General features: G+C 42.6%; 2 protein-coding genes across 3 annotated transcripts; one reads left to right on the top strand and one right to left on the bottom strand.

Moving 5' to 3' along the window:
* The first annotated feature begins 221 nt into the window (after positions 1–221).
* Positions 222–10,967, top strand: LOC135488456 (sentrin-specific protease 6-like). 2 transcript variants are annotated; one of them, XM_064773076.1, is made up of 21 exons: positions 222–368; positions 1,107–1,200; positions 1,576–1,681; positions 2,102–2,882; positions 3,085–3,214; positions 3,450–3,551; positions 3,841–3,890; positions 4,156–4,223; positions 4,500–4,857; positions 5,206–5,426; positions 5,653–5,815; positions 6,069–6,245; positions 6,624–6,839; positions 7,243–7,399; positions 7,598–7,714; positions 7,970–8,098; positions 8,349–8,441; positions 8,683–8,787; positions 8,930–8,998; positions 9,398–9,557; positions 10,038–10,967. In XM_064773076.1, exons 1-21 carry the CDS (start codon positions 353–355, stop codon positions 10,161–10,163), a joined length of 3,438 nt encoding a protein of 1,145 aa, XP_064629146.1. In that variant the 5' UTR covers positions 222–352; the 3' UTR covers positions 10,164–10,967. The 2 variants fall into 2 exon arrangements, with proteins under 2 accessions (XP_064629146.1, XP_064629145.1); XM_064773075.1 differs by lacking the exon at positions 222–368 and having other exon boundaries at positions 405–1,200.
* Positions 10,968–12,157: 1,190 nt separating this feature from the next.
* LOC135488715 (uncharacterized) lies at positions 12,158–22,110 on the bottom strand. The gene is made up of 2 exons (XM_064773436.1): positions 21,463–22,110; positions 12,158–15,970 (listed from the first exon to the last, which is right to left on the bottom strand). Exon 2 carries the CDS (start codon positions 15,952–15,954, stop codon positions 13,030–13,032), a length of 2,925 nt encoding a protein of 974 aa, XP_064629506.1. The 5' UTR covers positions 15,955–15,970; positions 21,463–22,110; the 3' UTR covers positions 12,158–13,029.
* Between the last annotated feature and the right edge of the window lie 533 nt (positions 22,111–22,643).

Raw genomic sequence — 22,643 nt, forward strand, 5'->3', positions numbered from 1 at the left:
GAAATTGCGGCGTGGCGCGAGTTTTAATTTAAACTTCCCGCCGGTCATTTTTTGCGATATCAATCAACTCAGGTGTTTTTTATAAATCAATTGATTAATTCATTTAAATGAAATATTTGGGCTATGTTCATATCGATTAACAGATCATTACATTTCTTTTTACATTAACAGGATATTTCCAGAAATCGATAAGAATTTTGCAGCATCCAAAATGAAAAAAATGGCTGTCGATATTCAGCCATGTCAACTTTGAGAACTTTTTGGCGAACAAACTTGCTGATATATTCCTTCGACAGTTATTATAACTGCATATAATCACACTATCTATAGTTGACACAATAAAGCTTCAGATATGTCTTTTTTTGACGGTATGCGTCTCGAAAATACCACATTATGTGATCGTAAAATATTGTTACTTTCCTCTTATTAGGAGTACGCATGCCATGCATGCAAAGATACCGATTGAACATGTGTAGGCCTACTACACTACAGCAGCTGTACCTTGTACAGTGATGTAAATGTGCAGAGCACCTTGTGTGTACAGACTTGTATCATGACGTAGTCGTAGGCTACACATACATGGACTGGAGGCCCATTGAAAAGCTCGACAAAGTTTGTTTGGACTCTGACCAGTCATTTGTTTCACCTGGTGGCTGGTTTGATGGAGCAAACAACATAAAGCTGAAAGTAAAGGCTGATTCTGATTAGTGAGCGCACAGTTAGTTCTAGTTGGGGTCTGGGCAGGGGTAAGGGCTGCTTTGGTTTGGGTAAAAATGACTGCCATAAGAATATGTAGGCCTTTGACTATGTAAAATGCTCGACTGCTGTGTATAGAGGTTCCTCACTGACGTGACATGAAGACGTTGCCAATTGTTTTGCACTGCCATATTGGGCGTCATGACTTTAAGGAAATGCATTGGCAGGTGGCCGTCAAAACGTCACGTCGTGACGTCACGTGAAGAACCTCCATAGCCACAGCCTCCTAAGTCCTAAAAAACGGTAGTAAAAAGCACCCCGCCATGGCAATGCAAGCACAAACCAGCTATGTAATCAAACTTGCCGAATAACTTGCTCACCTGCCTGAAAAATGTCTGTTTATCTTGCAGCTCTTGCTGAAATAGAAGTGCAAGAAGACCTTGGTTGGAGGTCAGCTGGTCGCTATGGACACAGTGAATGTAGACGAGAACATCCGCCTCAGGAGTAAGTCAAGTGTTGTCTTGGTGACAACCGAAATTGGAAAAGTTGATCATGGGTTTTCATGTTAAAAAATATATCTTAGATGGCATTTCAGGAAAGTCTGTAGATAAAAAAACACAAGAAATGTTGTGCTTGTGACAGTGCATATGCTGTTTTTCTGTCAATGTATTCTGCTAACTGTGTACTACAAAAGGCTGGACGGACTTACTCCCTTGGAACTGGCTTCAATGTGGGTGTCATCAAAGAAGCTTTACTTTAAAAACAACCAAATTTTTGCCATTATCACTTGAGCTCTCGATTATTGGAGTTTGTAATGCATCAGGCTCTATTGTGTTATTTTCAAACTGTGTCACTTAAAGTGAATCAATATTCTTTCAGTGATATTGTTTGCCTGGATCCTCCTCTGATCATTGGCACGAGCAGGATGAATACGTCTTCAAATCATCAAGCATCCTGTTTGTCTGACCAGCACAGAAATCCAGCTGTAAGTCTTTGGTCAGAGAGCAAAAGTATGATACAAAACTAAAGAATAGCTCTGTTCAGGGAAGGAGCTTCAAAACTTGCATGTAGGCCATTTCCACATGATCTCTGCCAGCATGTACCTTATAGTCATGGCCGCCACAAAGATGGTGTAAGAGTATAAGCTTTTGCATGCATGTTTCCAGTGCTGCGTGTGTAGACGTTTTCCGGAGTATTTGTGCCGTTGTCGTGAAGTTGGAAATGGATGGGCAGGGGAGCCGTGAAATCGAATGGAGTGATTTTCTATACGAGTCCAAGGGTGGCTAGTGTGCTGTTGTTTTTCTATGTACTGATCCTCAAGAAGTTGATCAATACCTGATCGTCTCTTGGTCTGTTCTTGCCACATTGAGTGGTCATAGTAACCTCTCCAAATTTCTTTCTCTAGGGATATAATATGAAGAATACGGCACAGATTCCAAAGGCATCTGGATCCAACAATAATACGGGGCAAATCCACCACCAGGTGGAGGATGGAAAAATGATCTACGCAACCCCAACTCAGCCGGTGAATAATTCCCCAATAAGAAACTTTTCATTGGACAAAGTGCGGAAACTGATCTGTGTGGATAAGATCAATTCAGAAGTCAATCAGACAAGGAATGTACAAAGCATTTCATCCCAAAACAATAGTTTCCCGGTGCAGCAAAACTCTCCACAGATATCCAACAGATCTGTTGCAGTATCAAGTCCGTCTGGTGGAAATCAGGGAGTTCAATTTGTCCAACAAGTTTCTGGGTCAAACATTGACTCCACTGTACCCACAAGATCAATATCAAGTCCTAATATACGGAATATGCTTGTGAAAGCGACGATACCCCAGCGTATGGTCTTGCAGGACGATAACGCGTCATTACATGATCAACTAATGGCTGGAAAGATCATGGATTCTGCTGGGAACCAGGTGATGATCTCGAGTGGTTCAAGTTCTGGAACAGCACAGGAAGATCTTGAAGGCTTTGATGATTTGATGAGCATGGACGATGGCTCCACTGTGCACATACCTGAGGCCTCGGAAGTCTTGCTAGTGAAAGCACCAGGAGGTGGGTCGAGTTACATCATGAAGGATGGACAGAGATATGCGTTCGTGAGAGAGACTTTGGAAAATTCAACACACTCTTTGGTTGTTCCTGCGGGCGGAAGCAAAAAAGTTGTTGCTGGATTACTCAGTAAGTATGATTGATAAAGTGATTGTCTGTAACTGGATTCAGCCTCATGAGCATTGAAGTGTTTCGATCATTCAGGGTTCTCCTTGGAAATTTCAAAAAGAGGGTAGAATTCCCCGATTGATAACTGATGTGTCGTTTCATTTTAAAAATAAGTTCAAACAGTTCTACTCTCAACAGATTCTTGTTTTGTAATCCATTTTAGGTCCTTCTATTGCTAAAGACAATCTGAGTGGTGGTGGTGCTGGTGAGAAAAGGCCCAAGGTCAACAACGGTGGACCCAGACATGGGAGTGCGACTGGCTCTAACATGAATGCTGTTTCATCTAAATCTGGGTAAGCCTTTAGCTGATTACAAGTTGATACCAAGGTCTAGAATTGATTGAAAGAGTTGGAAACTTTCAAGGGCGTCAAGACATAACCTTTGTCTAAACTCTTGCTCTCCTGACCTCGACTGGTAGTCCCAGCCTGTTGGGTCTTAGTTCGGCAAAATTCTGGCTGTACCCAGTTCTAGAGAAGTACTTCGCTGGACTGATGATTTTTGGAATAAAAGATTTTTTATTTCATTCAGTGTGGCTTCCACCAGTAAGGAAGATCCTGCTGGGAGTGGGAAGAATTTGCTGAATTCAAGACTCTGGAATTATGCTGAAAAAACAACTGGGCCTTTGACAAGGTACACATTACTCTCGGCTTTTCTTGCAGTGAATGAATGTTTTGATTTCACTTGCCTCATGTTTCATTTGGCAGTCATAAGAAGCAGGGTGGGGCGCAAGTTGTTGACATGTAAAGGCATCTGAGCACTAAAGCAGAGTTCAGCAAGATGAAAGTAAGATTGCTTAGTCCTAGTAATTAGTTCGTCGGTGTTAAGAATGAAGGTCAAAGTTTTCTTTCCAATCTTTCACTCGATTCTTCTAAGACTTTATTTTCTGATGCTTGGTTATATTGATGTAATCTCGTTGCAGGCCGCCCCTCCATAAAGACTCCACTGATGGTGCAAGAACATCTAAGGCTGGTTCGTGTTTATTCCTCAAAACGTATTGTTTCCCAAAATCACATTTGCACAAAAATATAAAAACTGGCCGTGCCTGTTGAGGTACTGTCTCAATAGATTCTTCTGTAGGTCATTCCACAGTGTGGGAGACTGCCAAACGGGCTGTTTTGGCAAACATGGCTGACCAATTAGAATGTCGTTATGCATTTCCAGCTAAAGATAATGATAAGAACTTTTGTTGAATGCTCGTTCATCCCAATTCTTCAATGCTGTCTTTTTTCTTCAGATGAAGATGGTGCTGTTCTGATCCCTACACAAGATGAAGACATTCAGATTAAGAAACAGAAATTAGCTGTAAGTAGGATATAACATTCATATGTGTGATTCATGTCGTCAACCACTGACTTAACCAAAGCGAATGAAGCACCGATCATCTATCTTTGAGATGCAGCATGATCTGCTCTTTAACACTGCAAATAGGAAACACAGACCAGCGTAAGGTTAGCACAGTGTCATATATGCATCGATATTGCCGTTAAAAAGTTCAATCGCTCATAGCTTGGTCTCGAAAGATTTATCAGAATGCCTTTCCTTACTAACACATCAATTAGTTTTTCTTTCTCACTTCAGGATGACCCGCTGTTAACAATAGTATGTAATAACTGTGGTAACCTAACGCGTAGCTGGAAGGTCTGCCAGTTCTGTAAACGTGTTATTCCACCGAAGCCCACCTGGCATCACCGTGTAACGATTAAAGCACTGAGTTCAAGGAACAGCGCTAACTCTAGTGATTCGAATTCAAATCCGTCGGCGGAGAAAAGTGTGATGGACAAAGCATCGTTCTATGGAAATAAGTTGAAAGAACAGTCGAAATCGTACAACAATCTCAAAGATAGCGAGGCGTCTAAACCGAAGAGAAAAGTAGCAAGATCTACGCGAGGAGGAAATGCTAGAGGCGGCAAGAGGATACAGAGAAAAATATTTACGGGTGAGCAAGTCGTCTTTGTTGAAAGATTGCATTTCCTGGTGCACTTCATTGATGGGAAACCTTTTGCAAGTTATACTTTATCAGAATATTTCTTGCAAAACAAGTAATTTTGTCTGGGCTAAAGATTTGTGCAAGCTGGCAGTGGCCTGATACAAAGAAATCAACAATCAGTTACAAGAAATTGTGCTCCGCACGCGTAACGTAGCAATCTCATGTTGCCCGGATCTCAGGACAAAATTGTGCGACAAGATGGGTCCAAGTCTTGACGTCATTTTGGCCATCATGACAAACTTACCAAGCCAATATCAGACTGAACGTTGAGCCCTGTTGTCTTGATTTGTGTTTCAGAGACTGTGACAATCTCATCTGATGAAGACGAAGAGCCCTTCGCTGACAATTCTGTCAATGATTCCTCTATGATCTCGGAGACGTCCGCTGTACCATCTACTAGTCATGATGCTTCCCTATCCATGCCCACAGTAGGAGACTCTCCCAGCCCCTCCCCAGCACCCATAGCTGCTGGCACAACATGCAAGGTGTTGTCTAGGCGAGAGAGAATGGAAGATCAGGTCAGTCTTTCTGGGGAGGCGTGGAAATGGAAGGAAGGAAAGTTGTCTGGTAAACATCCAGCCTCCATTTCTTATGAGAAGATTCCTTTATAACTTTCCATAGTGTGGTGAGATCAAATAAAGAATAGCCATTCTGGCCAGCTTGTTGCTTGGTGCTTTTCATTCGCATAGAGATTTGTAATATTTAAAATTTGCCAAAGACCCTATCTGGTAATTTATGCTGCAGGATGGCAACCGTGTGATGAAGCAAGCGCAGCCTGAACAAATACCTTGTACTGATGTGAGCCGATTAGACTTGGAGGCACGCGGCATCAGGCTCGGTTCCATGAAGGGTGTGCCCTATAAACCAGTATTATTGTCTGTGGAGGCTGTACATATTGACTGTGAAAGTAAGTTTTTCTCTTAACGTTCATTCTAGAGGGGTGTATGCTTTCTGATTATGATTGGTTTGCTTGGACCCTTGAATTTCTTGAATACCTCTGAGATATGAACAAAAATGATCCTGGTAGGGGTCTAGGTCTTGACCGACCTGGGTATAAAAGGTTGGATGCAAAGATCCTGAAGTGTGAGGCTTCAAGTTGAAGGAAAATTCCAAACAGTTCATTGATTATAGATGCATTGTTGTCATTTCTCTGTTTTCAGCCTCAGATGAGACGGTGTCTTTGGTCATCCATAGCCATGAAATCCTCGCTTGTCACGCCCATCTAGCTGCGAGCATGCCTGCACTGTTTCTCTATGTGACTCCAAGCTGCGGGAGAAGAATACGTGAAAAGTGTAAAATGAAGAAAGATGGGCCTTATTTTGACCCAGCGGGTGAAGGTAACGTGACACATCATATTTCTAAAGAACTTGAAACTCACAGATGTTTGCGATCCTTTCATTTTCGCATTTACAGATAATCACAAAGTGTGGGTGTGAGGAAGAAAGTCTTACTGAAGTTGTGAAAGTTTACAGGGTTCACAGAAATGAAGTAATGAAAAAGTTAGATTTGATGACTCTGCCAAAGGGGATAGCTACTTTGGGCTTTGCCGTGGCAGTTGGTCAGTGAATAGTGATTAGTGGCACCCGAGGTGTTTTTTAAAGTGAGTTGGTGCCACAAATCCAATAGAAAGACCTTGGTGTTGAAAGAATGTCACCAAACAGTTTAATCAAGTCTTCTGAATATGTGCACTATTATGTTTCATTTCCATCTTTCAGATGATTCACAAAAGCGTATTGCCATCATGTTTAAGACGATGGCATCAAAAACTGCCAAAAGCATTGAGTCGGTTTTCAAGCAGATTGCTGCGAACAGAAGCCCGCCGGAGGATGCATCAAATCTTTTTAAGCAGATCACCTTTGCGGCTGCTAATGATATACTCGTTGCAGTGTCGCAACATAATAAAAATAGAAAGGCTTCTGTCATCAAAAAAGGTGAGTATTTTGAGCCTAACCATTAAGATTGGTAGATTGGTGAAATAACTCTCGCATAGGCCAGTTAGGTGCTTACACTGTGTCACTGCTAGCTAGAGAATACTGAATGGCACTGGCTGGACCTTGAAGCTAAAACCTTGAAATCACCAGTCAGGTGCTTACACTGCACCACCGCATGTCCTGAGGCTTTGATAGGCAGGAGAAGCTAACCTCACATTCTTGGTGCTTCTTCTTTGAGCCCATACTTATCAATACATGTGTTCACTTATAGCTAAGTTACTCGCCAGGCCAGTTCAGGCCAATGTTGTGTCAGGCTCCAGTGTGAGGTCTTCTGCTTTGCCCGTTGAGACACACTAACCGGAATATGGGTCTCGGAACCAATTCATTGTCTCTTACCTTTCAGCTAAGCCAGGCACCAGGCCAGTTCAGGCCAATGATGTATCTAGCTCGAGTTCTAGGTCAAGGTCCCCTGCTGTACCCATGGAGACGGACCAGCTAGAGGACGGCTCTCCGCCTGAACTCGATGAGCACCGCCCTGTTTTCACTGGACCAGTTGAGAAGTAAGTTTAACTGTTGTGAATGAAACAGCTGACACATATTGGATACTCACAATATGGAATGGTTTTGCTGAATGGGAAAAGTCTTGACATTCTGTTGTCACAATCGATTCCTCTTGCTCTTTTTGATGTTTTATAAATTGCTCTGATATGAGTGGCCATGACTGCCTTGACTCACACCATCTGTTACCTTCTCTCCAGATTGATCGTCTACCCTCCGCCACCTGCCACCGGCGCCATTACTGTGACAAATGAAGATCTCTTCTGTCTGAATGAGGGCGAGTTTCTCAATGACACCATCATTGATTTTTACCTCAAGTAAGCTGCAATATTTCTTACTTTACTCAAGAACTTGCAACCATCAGTTGAAATGTGTCCGATGGCTTCTTGGGTCAACAACTGCACGAGAATATGTGTGGGCCTGCTGTTCCAGTTGTAGAAACCTGAAGAAGATTGTTCAATAAGTGCATTCTCAGTCATCCTGGTGATTCAAGACCAAATCTCATCTGGTCATATCCTTACTGACAACCCTGACAGTCTCTTGTATCATTCACCAACCTTGTTTACTTTCAGATATGTAGTCCACAATGAACTGAGTGAAGAAGAACGGGATAAGACACACATATTCAACTCCTTCTTTTACAAACGCTTGACACAGAAACAGGCACGACTCTCCTCGTTAGCAGACGACGTCACGTTACCGTACGTTCACTGAACCGACATATAGAATATTGAGTTGAGAACTGAGTGTCAACTAGGACACTATTAGCTCATGTAGCTAAACGGGGCAGAACCAACGCTGTCAGAGAGACGCGCCCTCTATCCATGAAGAGCGTGAGTCATGTACCCTGATGTTAATATTGGTATTACCGCTTACCCTCTCTGACTGCCCTCCACAAAAAGCCCACTACTTATCTTTTCATTATCACTAATAGTTCCCCGTCTTTTTCAGGCCAATTTTGAAACGGCACGCTAGGGTCAAGACATGGACGAGACATGTTGATATATTCGCCAAAGATTTTGTGATAGTTCCCATCAATGAGCAGTAAGTCGCAAGTTAATTCAATTCAATATCTGGCAGGAAAAAACTTAATGATATCTGACTTAAAGGGACTACAGATTGGACCCAGGTGGGTTCAGATTGCACCAAGTAGCCAATAAGAGTCTCCTCTATCTCACAGTACATCAGTTCTATTCATTTAACCTGTGGCTTATGTTGGTGTCAACCCTGTGTCATTTTGGTGATTGCTTGTTCCAGATTAAATATGTCTCTCTCTTGTTTGCAGTGCTCATTGGTTTTTAGCCATCATCTGCTTCCCAGGTTTGAAAGAACCTGAATTTGAGAAAGTCATACATCCCAAGACTAAAGTAGCAATACAAAAACAAAAACAGTAAGTATCGAAATAAGAATTGTGAAATCTTCTTCTGAGTTCACAGTATACATGTACAGTCAAAGCACACTTTGTACCATTTCAAACTCTCGTTGATCAATTCTACCTAATCTTGTAACATTTCATAATCTTCTTGTTTCAGGACGTGTATATTAGTCATGGATTCATTAGCTGGTCCTAGTCGCCAAAATATCATTAGAACATTGAGAGAGTAAGTCGGATTTCTTGCTACTAATGTACAAACCTGGTGGCTGATGTCTTAAACGATATTTCATGTCCCAAAGCCCTTTGTGTCCTCCTTTTCTTCGGCCAGTGAATTGGTTTCCTAGCCAAGTAGTTCGTTGGCCAATCAGAGCAGGTACATCACATCCAACTTATTGTCTGCTTTGATAGGAAAATTTGCTTGCCCTGGCCTAGAGAGGAGAGATAACAGAATCTCGGTTTTACGTCTCACCTGAAGGAACTGACAATGAAACTTGATAGTAAAGTGTCTCGCTAGGTTACAAGTGATGTGTCTGCATTGAGTATCAAACCCACCATGTTAAAACTCTAACACCATAACAACTACGCAACACTCCACATCTTACAATCACCTAATTGGTGCTTCCAGCTATCTTCAAGTTGAATGGGATACAAAGAAGAAGGAGACAGATGGTGCTAGGGTATTCAATAAGGACTCGGTCCGTGGTTCCACAGTCAAAGTGCCTCAGCAGAACAACTACAGCGACTGTGGCGTGTTCATTCTTCATTATGCGGAGTCGTTCTTTAAGGTAAGAATCCTGGTTGTGTCTAAAAGAAGCCAATCTTGACCGCTCATAAGTTCATGGTCTTTGATGTCCTCTACACATACATGTACATTACGATACGTATGACTGGCAGATTATGAGCTCTGATTGCTTCTTCTTCTGTGTTCAGAAGTTTGAGATGTTCGCTAGACAGTCAGGCTGTTTTTGGTAACAGAGCTGCTGTTCTTCTGTGTTCAGAAGTTTGAGATGCTCGCTAGACAGTCAGGCTGTTTTTGGTAACAGAGCTGCTGTTCTTCTGTGTTCAGAAGTTTGAGATATTCGCTAGACAGTCAGGCTGTTTTTGGTAACATAGCTGCTGTTCTTCTGTGTTCAGAAGTTTGAGATGTTCGCTAGACAGTCAGGCTGTTTTTGGTAACATAGCTGCTGTTGCTGCCTAAGAGAAAGCAGTAGTTGTGATTAGCTCTGTGCTTTATAACTCACCTTCCCTCTTGCTTGTCTCTTCAGGACCCAATAGATGACTACACGTTCCCGTTGTCGCTGCAGCGCTGGTTCCCCGTGGAGGACGTCACGAACAAACGTGATCATATCCGTGATGTGGTCCTGACACTGAAAGCCCAGCAGGACAGTTGAGGTCCAAGATAGATGGCTTCCATGATGTCATGGCAGATGGCGTCAGGAAACAGGGCCTAGTCGCTTGTGATTTCTGGTGGAAATGCACCAGATGCACAAGGAATGTGACTCTGTTGAGTTTTGCTGTCTGCCGTTCAGCTATGCAAGTCATCTAAAGATGTAATTGTTGAAATATTTTGAGGCAATGGATTTGTTTTCTTAGACTGGATGTAACTGGTGATAGCAGTGATAGATATACAACAGACACAGATAGCTAGAGATAATTGGTGTTGCGGATTGGTCAAAGGAAATAGTTATGATGATATTTACACTTTCTCCTCTGCTGCATGTATGTGCAATACTTGGTTGCCTGTGTGCTCTTCTTTGGTGATTGAATTCGATTCTAATGTATTTGAAATTATTGTGGTGGCCAAGGTTGGAGGTTTCTTATGCTGGTTCATGTGTACAGTCTGGTTCATCATATCATAAAATATATCTATTACAATCAATTGACTTGCATGACTCTTTTGAGGACAAGAGTACTGTCTCTGACAAATGTGGTTTTGGCAGATCCCATGATGGCCATCTTACAAGCATGTTGACATTTTGTCCCACCAAAATTGCCCCCCCCCCTTCACAATGAGGACAGAGCTGTCAACATCACCTGGTTGAAGTGACATATGTCATACTCTGGCCAACACTGATGTTACTCTTGTCTTTGCTAATGTTTCACCAAAATGAAATCTTCAAATTATGACTGTAAAGGAAGGTTGGCGTGATGAATTCTTCGAATAATGACTGTTTGCAAAGGAAGGTTGTGTAATAAACGACACATATTTTGTAAGGCGATATTCTGTGGTTATTTGTTCTGATGGCAAAGACGCTAGCATCGAGCAGGAACATTGGCACTTGAACAGTGATGTTGGCACAGTGCAGGGATGATGCCTGGATCTCACCCTAGCTCTCTAGACCAGCCCATGCCCACTGCTTTGTCCCTGCCTAGATGTTGCCTAGCTCTCTAGATCAACCCGTGTCCTCTGTCTTGTCCTAGACTGGATCTCACCCCTGCTCTAGGCCAACCCACATCCGGTCTGGTCCCAGCTTGGATCTCGCTCAACCCTCTGTTCCCCAATGCACTATACGCCCAGAGCTGGCACTGATCTGTCTTCAAGATTGGCTGTTCCCCTAGTACTATAACACCCAGAGCTGGCTGTCTCCAGATATAGGTTTTTCCCTCCAGTAGGCCTACCATCAACATCGAGGTAAGATTATAAAGTTGATGTTGTCCGAAAGGGAATACCAGTATTATCTCATCCAGGAAGACAAGAGACCTGATTTGCCTTGAGTGAGGACAGAATTCAGAGTGCACCTGTCTCATTAGCCCATTGAAATAGGCTTCGACCCGCTACGCTCTTCACTTCCAGTGAGAAGGGGCCAGGCCGGTGCTCTCTCATTGGCAAAAGTCATTTAATACAACATGGGGCCACGGTATAATTCCGTCCGTCACTATCAAGTGCTGCCATCTGAGCTAAGACATTGGAACTAGGCTTTGCCTGAAATAAAAAAATCACGCTGTATGTCTTGCTGTAGAGACCATGTCACAACCAATCTGATGATAGTAGCTGTCACAATTCTGATTTCACCACGCTAAATGTTGAATTCACTATGGTGAATTCAGATTTTTACGGTGAATCCAAGATTTCGGAAGGCACATGTCTTGTATGTCGTGGGTGCGTTAGTTCAGTAAAAGAGACGACTATGTATATAATACTGCACATTTCATTTTACAACTTCTGTCACAAACAAGTCCAAAATCGCGGCGAAAGCGGCTTTATACATCTTGTTCGCTCGTCTGACTTAAGGACATCTGTAAGTTCGGAACTCAGAGATGAAGGTCCGATTAGGCCTAGTCCCTGTTTCTACTGTTGTTATGTCATTGTCTTGTCTCGGTCATATTCTTTGGTGGTAAACCCATAATAAAGTTGTCGAAATACAAGGTACGTGATTTATAACAAAACCAGCTTTATTTATTTGCCTATGATAATTATGTACAAAATTGCATTGTAGCTTCTTTTCGGAGGCACCTCTGTGAGCAGGCTACCATCTTATGTCTACCTGGGACATAAGATTTCATCCCAACTTACCGGCGGTGAACGACAATCCCAGTCCACACCTTTCCTGAAGATTGGATGTACGCTCACCGTCGGTAGATCGGCATGTAGAAATAGGATGACCCAAACTTGTGAATATGACAACGATAACGAGGAAAGCTTTTCTTCCTCGACAGTATTTTGCAGTCCCGAGGGTGTCGTTGATAGAGATTGTAATTATCCAGCAGTCATGATGACACACACTAAGTTATCTCTGTCACATCAGAGGACAAAACAATACACGAAGTGTCTCCAGACAGACGGTCCGGTGTAGCATTTCGAATGTTCCACATTGCCTACAAAAAACCCTGGAGTGGACAGCTAGGAGGCATGTCGATCTACTGGCGTTGTGTGTTTGTCCGTCCTGAAAGGAGACTTTAGGATGACGTTCACCGCCGGTAAATCGGCATGGTATAGAAGGTCGTGCCTGTCACATATCTTTGTGACAGGACATAGAATCCCGGTGGAAAAGCCTCCTTCTCCATACACGTTCCGTTCCCCATATTCATTTGCCATATCATCATCCAGTCGAGAAATGTGCGTGAACACCATTCCTAGCACATGCCAAGATGTAAACAACATTGATGGGCTCGAACATCGGGGATACCAAAACCGTTTGGGATCGGATCGGCCGAGTCTTCGCAGATCCCCAAAACGCCAAGAGGACGCTTGCTTATCTATACCATTGTTCGAAATCGAACACTGGGATGAGTGATGAGATATTTATGGCCACAAATCTAAATATTGCCATTTGAATCTTCCAGGGACTCATTTTCTTGTCCAGTCTGATCATCTCCAGTCTTGTTTTCCAGGTATGTAACCGCCGATTTCCCTTGTGATAACGTCTCTTCGCGATCGGTAGCCATTGCAGTCTCATCTCTGACGTCATTTTCTGCCCCGTCATTATTGTCAATCGTCTGCTCATTCTGGGGAGTAATTCCATAATTTTCAACATTTGCTTCATCTGCGGTTGCAGTACCTGTGACCTCGGTCAGTTCAGCCTGCCCAGTTGTCTTCCCTTCATCAACAGATACCACCGGTTGATCAGATACCATCTGTTGATCAGTTGTCTCCAGTTGATCAGTTACCACCGGTTGATCAGCTGCCACCGGTTGATCATTATCGGAAGTCGATATGTCAGCCACACCGAGGCCATTTTTACCCCTCGCTGCGTCGACGATTTCATTGCATTCCTTTGCATTGGGATTTTTATTATTTGCCGAAACCGCAGGGGTGGTTTGTTCAATCACCCTGGCCTCTTCTCCGTTTCCTGATGGTTCTAAGCCAATCTGTCGGCCCTCCTCAGCAGATTTGGCCTCGGCATTTTTTTCGTTGTTCGTCCTCTCCTTGGAGTTGTATCTAAGAAGGCTACCAGAGAAGGCATCGACTTCATTCTGTTGTCGTGCTTCGACTCCGACGGGGACACTTTGCGCATGTTGTGGAGCAGATGCTGTTTTTTCTGCTTCAGCGGGGACGTCGCCTTGTGCTTGACCTAAATGTGTTTGGGCGTTTTCCTCAGCGTCACTCATTTTCACATCGAGTTTGGTGCCGTCTGCGTCAGCAGCTCTCTTTGGGGCCGGGTCCTCAGAGTCGCCCTGGTCAAGGTACCGTCTGTATGACTCAACGATTTCCACCATCTTGCTTTCCGTGGGAGAACCTGGGCAAGCAACCCGGGTCATGTACTCGTCATCCTCGTCACCAGATTTGGAATTTAACTTTTCAGATGAGGAGTCATCATGGCTGACAGACTTAGGCCTGTCAAGTTTGTACACAGGTGGTCTCGTAGCTGGCGTGTAACGAGGTTTGGCCAACTTTACCACGGTTTTATCTGAATTACGAAAACCTTCTTCATCATGTTTGGTCTTTTTGTTACCCTTTTCACCGAACACTTCAATCTTGTTGAACTTTTTCAGCACAGATTTTGGTCTGCCACTCGCAGTTCCGGGGGTTCGCGGTAGACCTAATTTTGATGGGGAGATAAGACCGTCTGCTTTGACGGCCTCCGCGTGCGAGAACCGAACGGATTTTTTGGAGGGCGAATCTAGTCTAGTCGGCGAATATACGTCTGTTCCTAACTCATGGTGATCACCACTGGTCTCAAAATCGTTTCCGTTCTCGGTGTCTTTGACGCCCAAATTCGACTTAAAACTTCCAGCACTTTTCAAGTTCGCGTACCTACACGTGGCAGTCCCGGCCCCGTTGGCGCGACTATGACCCTTACTCCTCGATTCCTCATCCGTTTCATAATCCAGTATACTCCGTTCATCCCAAGAGCTATATTCAGTCGCTGGCGTGGAGCTTGTGTAACCACTGTCTACTTTCCTCCGCCGGTACCGTCCCTTTAGAAATGGCCGCGTCATAGCCTCAGACGGCGTCGACTGAACGTCTTTGCCGAGAGCTAAATTCACAATGGCAGTCCGCGTTCCATCATGACTAATAGAACGCTGATAGTAACCGTCACCCGGAGCCTTGTAGACGTAATGCCCCTCTTTTATTGACGGTGTAGAGGCGGCAACCGGCAGTTCGTCGCCAATCAAGATGTCTAACCCAAAGCTATACTTGACGTTTGGTGTGTAACCCCGCGGCGAATAGTCGGAGACATCGGTGTCCGCGGGGGCGTCGAGTGGTGCGCTGGCCTCCTCAGGCACCGCTGTTTTCCCGTGCGGCCGAATCAAGCAGCCTATTTTAGACTGAATATGAGAGTAATCCGGCTCCACTGGCACAGAATGTTGAAAACCGTACGCGTAAGGTCTTGGTTTGGCTTTCTGATTCGGGTCTGCTTCGGGGAATTTCAATTTGAGAATAGATTTCTGTTTCAGTTTGTATTGCTCGAAGTTGATTGTGTCGTGTAAGATGCTTCTTTGTTTGGGATAAAGATTGTTTGACTTGCCCAAAGATTTTCCTCGCCCGCTTCTGTAACCTGTTCTCGCTACACTAGTTTGTCTCTTCTTGTGATAGAACACGACACCCTCAAACTCCGAATCGCTCACAGTCCCGTTCGAATGATGGCCGCCATTTTTAAGAAACGGAAGTCCGTTTCGTTTCTCGAAGAATTGGTCTTCATCCGGGACATTTTCCTTCATGTCTGCCCATGAATCAACATTACCCACGTCCCCATCCGTATTCCCATTCATATCCAATGCATTTAGAGAAGGTTCGGAGGTGTATCTGACAGCAGTAACGTGGTTGAGAGAAGGAAATACCTTGGCACCGCCAGATCGTCCTTTGTCGAGTTTATTTCTCAAGTGTTCGGGGCTTACCTCTTTCCTACGATTATGAACACTGGGCAACAACAATAACCCGCCATTGGACCTAACACCAGACTCCAGAGATTGTCTACCATTTGACCTTTGACCTGCGTTTTTATCATACACAGTCGTCAGAATCTTCTCACCATTTTTATACCACTCTCTAGGATTGGTGACATCAATCTTCAACAAGCCCGGGTTACTTTTGGAGTAAAGGTCATAAGGCGCTATCCCCGTTTCACCATTCTCCCTATCCGTCATGATGACCGCGTCAATGCTCCGGCTCAGTTGGCTAAGATCGACGAAGAACACACCTCGGTTGAGCGGTTTCTCGGCGACTTCCGGCGTACAGCACGGTACCCTGGTTACCTCCACATTCTGCAGACGATGTAGGGCGGCGCGGACGTCCGCCATCTTGGTTCGTTAGAACCTGAAAGTAGACAGAACTTATTTCACGTGAAGGTCAGAACCAGAATCAGAAATTTCTAAGTCCAAATATTTTTTTAATTTTTTTGGCTCAAAATGAACGAACATCACCAACATCATCAGTCCCAAAACTTTTTAAGTCTAAATTTTTTTTCACTTGTTTTTTTCTGCTCAAAATGAAGAAACATCATCAACCCCCAAAAATGTTGGATTTGAAAAATTTTCGGAATCAGAAGGATGAAAGAATTTCTGAGTCCACATATTTTTTCACTTGTTTTTTTCTGCTCAAAATGTAGCTTATTTCTCGACCTCAGGGGTCATCACACACTCGAACAATCATTTTCGACCAAAAAAGAAGTGGTTGTCGGGGTGACTGTGAATTTTCTTGGCTTTGTCATGTGCTATGTTTTTATCAGATGGCATCTTCGTCTCTTTTCACATGTTACAGCTGCCCTGGATGAGGGCTGCACGTAAGAACCTCTACAGTCGTCATAAGGCGGCCGCAGAGCACAGACATGCTCACGCATACTCTAGTATAGTCATATAAACATTTACCGTCTTTAAAATAATATGTATATTCCTTTGCACAGATTATCTGTAACTGGGTCACATGCCACGTCCCGTGAATATCTCATAGAAAATGCAGGAAAAAATATCTTAGACATATTTGCCAGCAGGAAAGTACTTTAATAATTCTCATGAATTGCGTTGAGACAACTTGATTGTCCGACGGCTCGGAGGTATTTTAGAGCCAACACGAAACGAAAGCTGGAATTATTCGTGCAAACAGAACATGTCATGCTCTCTATCTCATTATATTCGTGCAATCCAGGTTAAAGTCACCAAGCTTTGGGGTCCATACTTTCCTTGTGCATGTATCGCTGTGGGCGTCAAAATACTTGTTTTGATATTTTTATGCACATAATAACTGATTAGTCCTGAGATTTCAAACATTTCTGACGACCATCTTTCAGAGTGCATTAAAGTGCTGCAATAACACCTCTCAACATGTATGGCAAATTTGGCAAATTGAGATTACTGGTGCCCCATTGGCTTTCGGCATAAATGTGACGTCATCAATAACATTTCATCCGCTGCCTCTGCTGAAAGTCTCCTCAGAGCCACCTTTTTAAACGTTCGATTGCCATGTTTTCAAAAAGCCGCCTCCTTCTCCATACACGTCTCCTTCCCCTTATTTATCCGACAGATGAAATCATTGAGTTATTTTGCCCCAGCCTCGCAGTTAGAAGAATTCAGGCCTAGCCCCAATACACGGTCTATTGTCTTGAACCAAAGCCCGCTCGCACCTTGGCCTAAATTCCCATTGTTCTACTGTCTTATCAAAGGGTTATCAAGGCAAATCTGAATAACATCGACGCTCACGAAACAGTTCCTGACGCTAACGCGATGTACGCAGTAACTGATACCCCAGAACCTATGATATTGATAATTGTTGTGAAGCGCTTTGGTGCAGATTCGGGTCAGTGAAAAGCGCTATATAAAAGCAGCCATGATACTCACTTGTAGTTAGGTCTGGCTGCGGTTTGAGAGAAAAAACTGAACTAAACATTTCAGGGGTCATTTGATTAAGAATTTAAAGTTTGGACTGTCCTTTCCCACGCTTTAACAACCTTCAGAATTTGAAATCTGATGCTGAACTTTGTGAACAAAACTATACTCACAGCAGCCGCCACTTGAGCAGCTACATGAACAGTACTCCTGCTTAGAAGATGGAAGCCGACAGTACTCCTGCTTAGAAGATGGAAGCCGACAGTACTCCTGCTTAGAAGATGGAAGCCGACAGTACTCCTGCTTAGAAGATGGAAGCCGACAGTACTCCTGCTTAGAAGATGGAAGCCGACAGTACTTCTGCTTAGAAGATGGAAGCCGACAGTACTCCTGCTTAGAAGATGGAAGCCGACAGTACTTCTGCTTAGAAGATGGAAGCCGACAGTACTCCTGCTTAGAAGATGGAAGCCGACAGTACTCCTGCTTAGAAGATGGAAGCCGACAGTACTTCTGCTTAGAAGATGGAAGCCGACAGTACTTCTCAGACTGCTATAGCTATCCCTACGACTAACGTTGCACTATCCGTTGCATATGTAAACGGGTCATGTTAAAGAAACTGTGATTAAACCGTTGGATTAGATATAAGAATTATTACGCTACAATGGACTATAACAGCCAACTTAATCTGCATGTGTACCCAACTAAAATATGAGATTAAGAAATATATATTTCCCATGTCTTGGTTTTCGTTTTTCTTATTATAATTCAAAATTTCAAGCTGATATTCCAAGTCATTTACACAAATGACAGAATAAGACTAAGAGCGGTGACATGACTGTAAGCTTTTATAGATTACTGTAAGTGAATTCAGAAAGATGACGTATTACACCATCTTACGTTCTTACTCTGACAAAGCACAAACTAAATGGACGGAATTACTTCAGAATTCGATATGGCGTACGACAGAAGTCATATCACCGCTTGGAGTCCAATCATTTATTACCTTATTCATGCTTCATGCAATAGTATCTAATGTGCCTTAACCCAGTGGTCGCAACAGCAATCACATGTAGGTACGAAGACAGCAAGAAACTTGTCAATGACTTTCCATCGTCAAATCTAAGTTTTAAATTTCGAAGTCATGTTTTGGATTTCGAAGTCGAGCTTTGAATTTTGATGTTGATGTTGGATTCAATGGGAATGTTTGAAGTTGAAAATAAATTTCGAAGTCAAGTTTTATGTTTCGAGGTCGAGTTTTGAATTTCGAATTAAACTTGCGAATTTGTAAGTCAAGTTTCGAATTTCTAAGTCAAGTTTCGAATTTCTAAGTCAAGTTTCGAATTTCGTATTGTCAAGTTTCGAATTTCGTATTGTCAAGTTTCGAATTTCGACATCAGTTTTGAATGTTGAAGCCAAGATTTTGATTTTCAAGTCAGGGTATCAGTTTTATCAGTTTTATTAGAGAACCATTCCTCCTTTACAATGGGCAGACTGATATTCATATACTCGATCAAAGCGTATATCGCAAATCTAAAACCCCACTAATCCATATTTTGTAGCCACTGGGCTCTCTCTACGCTGGATTATGAGAAAAGGGTATAAAAAGCATCCAAACCTTCAATAAAAACCGCATGGGATTGTCTAAATCCCCAAACAAACTTTATGAACCATAATACGAAATATATAAGAAGATTACATTATTAGTTTTATTTAACATTCGAAAAAATTTCATGAAGGTTCAAGGGTGTTTTCAATGACGATTTATAATAGATTTGTTTGATAATGATAATGCCATGTATAAAATCTGCTTGTCAAATGATTGTCAGCTTATAAAATTTAATGGATTATCCCTAATAAGTTGGTTCGATTACCTTTTGAATCTCTTTTTGAATCTTTGAAATGTTTTTACGCACATCATTCAAACTACTGTAAACGCATCTCTGAACCGTCATGCGCAAGATCAAATACATTGTATGCAGGCTTCCAAAACACCATGTAAACACCCAATACAAAGATACAAGAAACCACCTCATCCCAACTTGAGACTGGATGCCTTTATGTGTGCTATGAACAGCTGATAAGAGATGCATAGATGTCATTGAACAATCGTAATCTAAAGTCTTGCACCTATCGTCTGCCATTCCAATCTGTCGCCAAGCAATATTAAATCGATGAGAATTGATTAGGTCGCTTGCAACAATAACCGCCACCTGATGAATGGTGGTGAATTATTAAAGGTGTTGCTCGGATCTATAAACGTTAGTTGATTACGGTGAAATGTTGATGCAATTCTCTTATCGTGGTTGGATTGCCCCAATGGTACCTACGAAAAACATGCCTAGCAGCGACAGTGGTTCACATTAGGGCATTGCCATGACGAATATCGTATTGTGGTATAATAATAACTGAGTGAAAACGACTTTTGAACAGACCCAGCAAAAGTAAAGGTGTTGCTAACCCTTAACGCCAGTTGATGAAACGTTGGTTCTTGTTCATATATCACGGTCGGATTACCCAAAATGGGATGAAAGAGCAAGCGAGCCTGTCGGCGTAAGTGGTTCACGATAACAGTGACAATTTATGCTTTAGTGGAGAAAGTTTTGAGTGTTACAACGAAGTCAAACATATGTTGAGTCACTATTCAGAATATTAGACCTTTGCCAGGGAGCCCGCTATGAAATCATGGGCACCTTTTATCAAAGTTCGCAGTCAATGCCTTTCTTCAAATGCCTAACAGTTGCAATGGTGCATGTTTGCCAATTAAGTGCCATTAAAAAGGTGACATTCCTTGTCAGTAGTGACCCCTATTGCTCAGTAATAATTGGGAAGAAAATGAGTGACATTCCTCATTCAGGAGAAAATGATATTTGTGAAGTGACATCATTGAGATAACTATCATCAAGTCTCATAGAAAACCCTTTATTTCCACATCAAACTTTCTTTGAAAGAACTTCCTATTAAAAGAAACATTCTGAATTAGAAATGAATAAGATAGCCTTGTCTGTTTTTGATCGAATCTAGCGCAAGTATGTTTGGTCTTATGACTGGACGATATGTGCATTGACTTCAACATGTATACACACACCAATCTCGTTTTGTGGATACAATGTTTTGTGGTAGACAACTGTTCCCAATGTTCTATAGGAAGAAATAAGGTCTTAAATACGGTCAACGTGTTCATATGGACTAATAGCTCATTTGTATTTGGAATGCCCCGAGGTCTATGCTTTACTGATCAATAAGGCCTAATGCTTTACTGCAAACCGGTTAAGAAGTGGGTAATTGGTGTTATAGATCTCAAGAAAGACGCCGATAATAAAAATCTCGTGGCACTAGTGATTCTAAGGAAGCGTTAAGCAATAAAGTTTCTGAGGCGAAAATTGCAATAACGGCTCCTATCAATTTCTTTAGTACAATAGCCAAATAAAGTGTTATGATTTATTGCTGGCAATCTACAGTGTGGTCAGAAGTAACATTCCTCCATCGCACAATATCTGCTCCTGGTGATACCCACTAAAACGTATATCTATACAGGCTAGGGGAACGTTGTGGACGCTGAGAGGGTTCCTTCTGACCAATGCTCTTATGGTGTTTACAGAAGTTCATGAAGAGTACGATATATCGTGATGTCTTCCATGATATCTTCCTATCAAAACAAAGGTCTAACAAGTTCGCTCGATTATATCTGTTCAATAAGGAATCCTTATGGATAATCCGCGCCCAAAATGGCTAACTTATCACAGAATTCAAACGCAGAATGATATAAATGGCGGTCATAAAGCATTGCATGAGGATTGTAGCAAGGATCAGTTTAATCAGCAGTCTGTTACAAAGGTATAAGAGAGTTGATTGTTGTTACAATAACCTGCGACATGTGAAAGTGAGGACTTGATCCCCAGCATGTCTATGACTTTCCCCATCTCCCTTTAGGAACAATACAGCTGAGTTCTAGTACAAGAACAAACTAAGATGTTATAAAATACGCACCTTCCATGTTTCTTGCTCTACCCATCTTGTCATATAAGAAGTCAGTTCTTCGGATTCTGTCCTCAAAATATAATTAAATTCCCAGCACTAGATGCAGGTCTTCCTCCTGTTTATGCCCTCATTCCCTCTGGTAGCGGATCAAACGTTTTTGTGTCTGGTATGCAAGACATATGTGAGAGTCCACCTGGTCTTACGCATCAATATTGACCTTGTCTACATGAAGGCTTTTAACAAATTATTAACTGGCCAACCGTTCAGCTAACACGACTAAGTTTAGGAAGAACCCGTTTAAGCTATTAGCTGTAAATAAAATTCTGCCTTAAACTGTCAAGAATGACACGTTCCGGTCTGGAAAGTAGAAGTTCACGCTACGATGGAAGAAGCCGTTTTAACTAAATAAGATCCCATTTGAGGCCAGCTCTTGTGTGAAATGATTCGCCAATCCGCCAAACCGAATAAATCACAACTACTGTCGTATTACAGGTAATCATCCTATACTGGTATATCCTAAGTATCCTTTCGTTATATCATCACCAACTTTCCAAAGAAGCAGTCCAGACGACAGTCATGTCCTCTGCCTCCGTTATTCTCCTTTAGTGGCTTATATTCTCAAACGACGCTAATGTGCACGGCATGCATCGTCTGCCATCAGCGCAACTGAAAACGGCTCCATATCATGTCCACCGGTGACCACACTACGCTAAGGTCTCCAGTGATATTCCCCGCGTATGCTATTAACCGCCGGAGAAAAATGTTCCGTGCCACTTTCTTTGCAAACAAGGACCTAAATAAGGACAGTTTGTTTCGTCCAAATCACCCTTACCAATAATTGTCTTGGATAAACATTAGTAAAAACGTCCAATTAGTGGCCACCTCGTTGGTCGTTAATAGTTTCACAATTAGTTAGAGGGAAACAAGTCGTCGCTATCCTGACAAACACGTCTCGTCTTTGACGATCCTCGGTCCAGGCCTAGTTTAAAGCCTAAAGATATGTCTACAAATCGTCACTAATCCTTTGTTGGAGTAGGCATATTGTCCTAAAATACACAAGCTTAATCATACATATATTCAGAAGACATATTCACAGCTTAGTAGAATCGCATTCGCCGCACGTATTGCAGGAATCAAAACATAAACATCTCACTGCGGGTCCTCTTGAAACTACCTCTAATTTTGGAATT

Source organism: Lineus longissimus, chromosome 5, assembly GCF_910592395.1.
Source record: "Lineus longissimus chromosome 5, tnLinLong1.2, whole genome shotgun sequence".
Lineage (NCBI taxonomy): Eukaryota > Metazoa > Nemertea > Pilidiophora > Heteronemertea > Lineidae > Lineus > Lineus longissimus.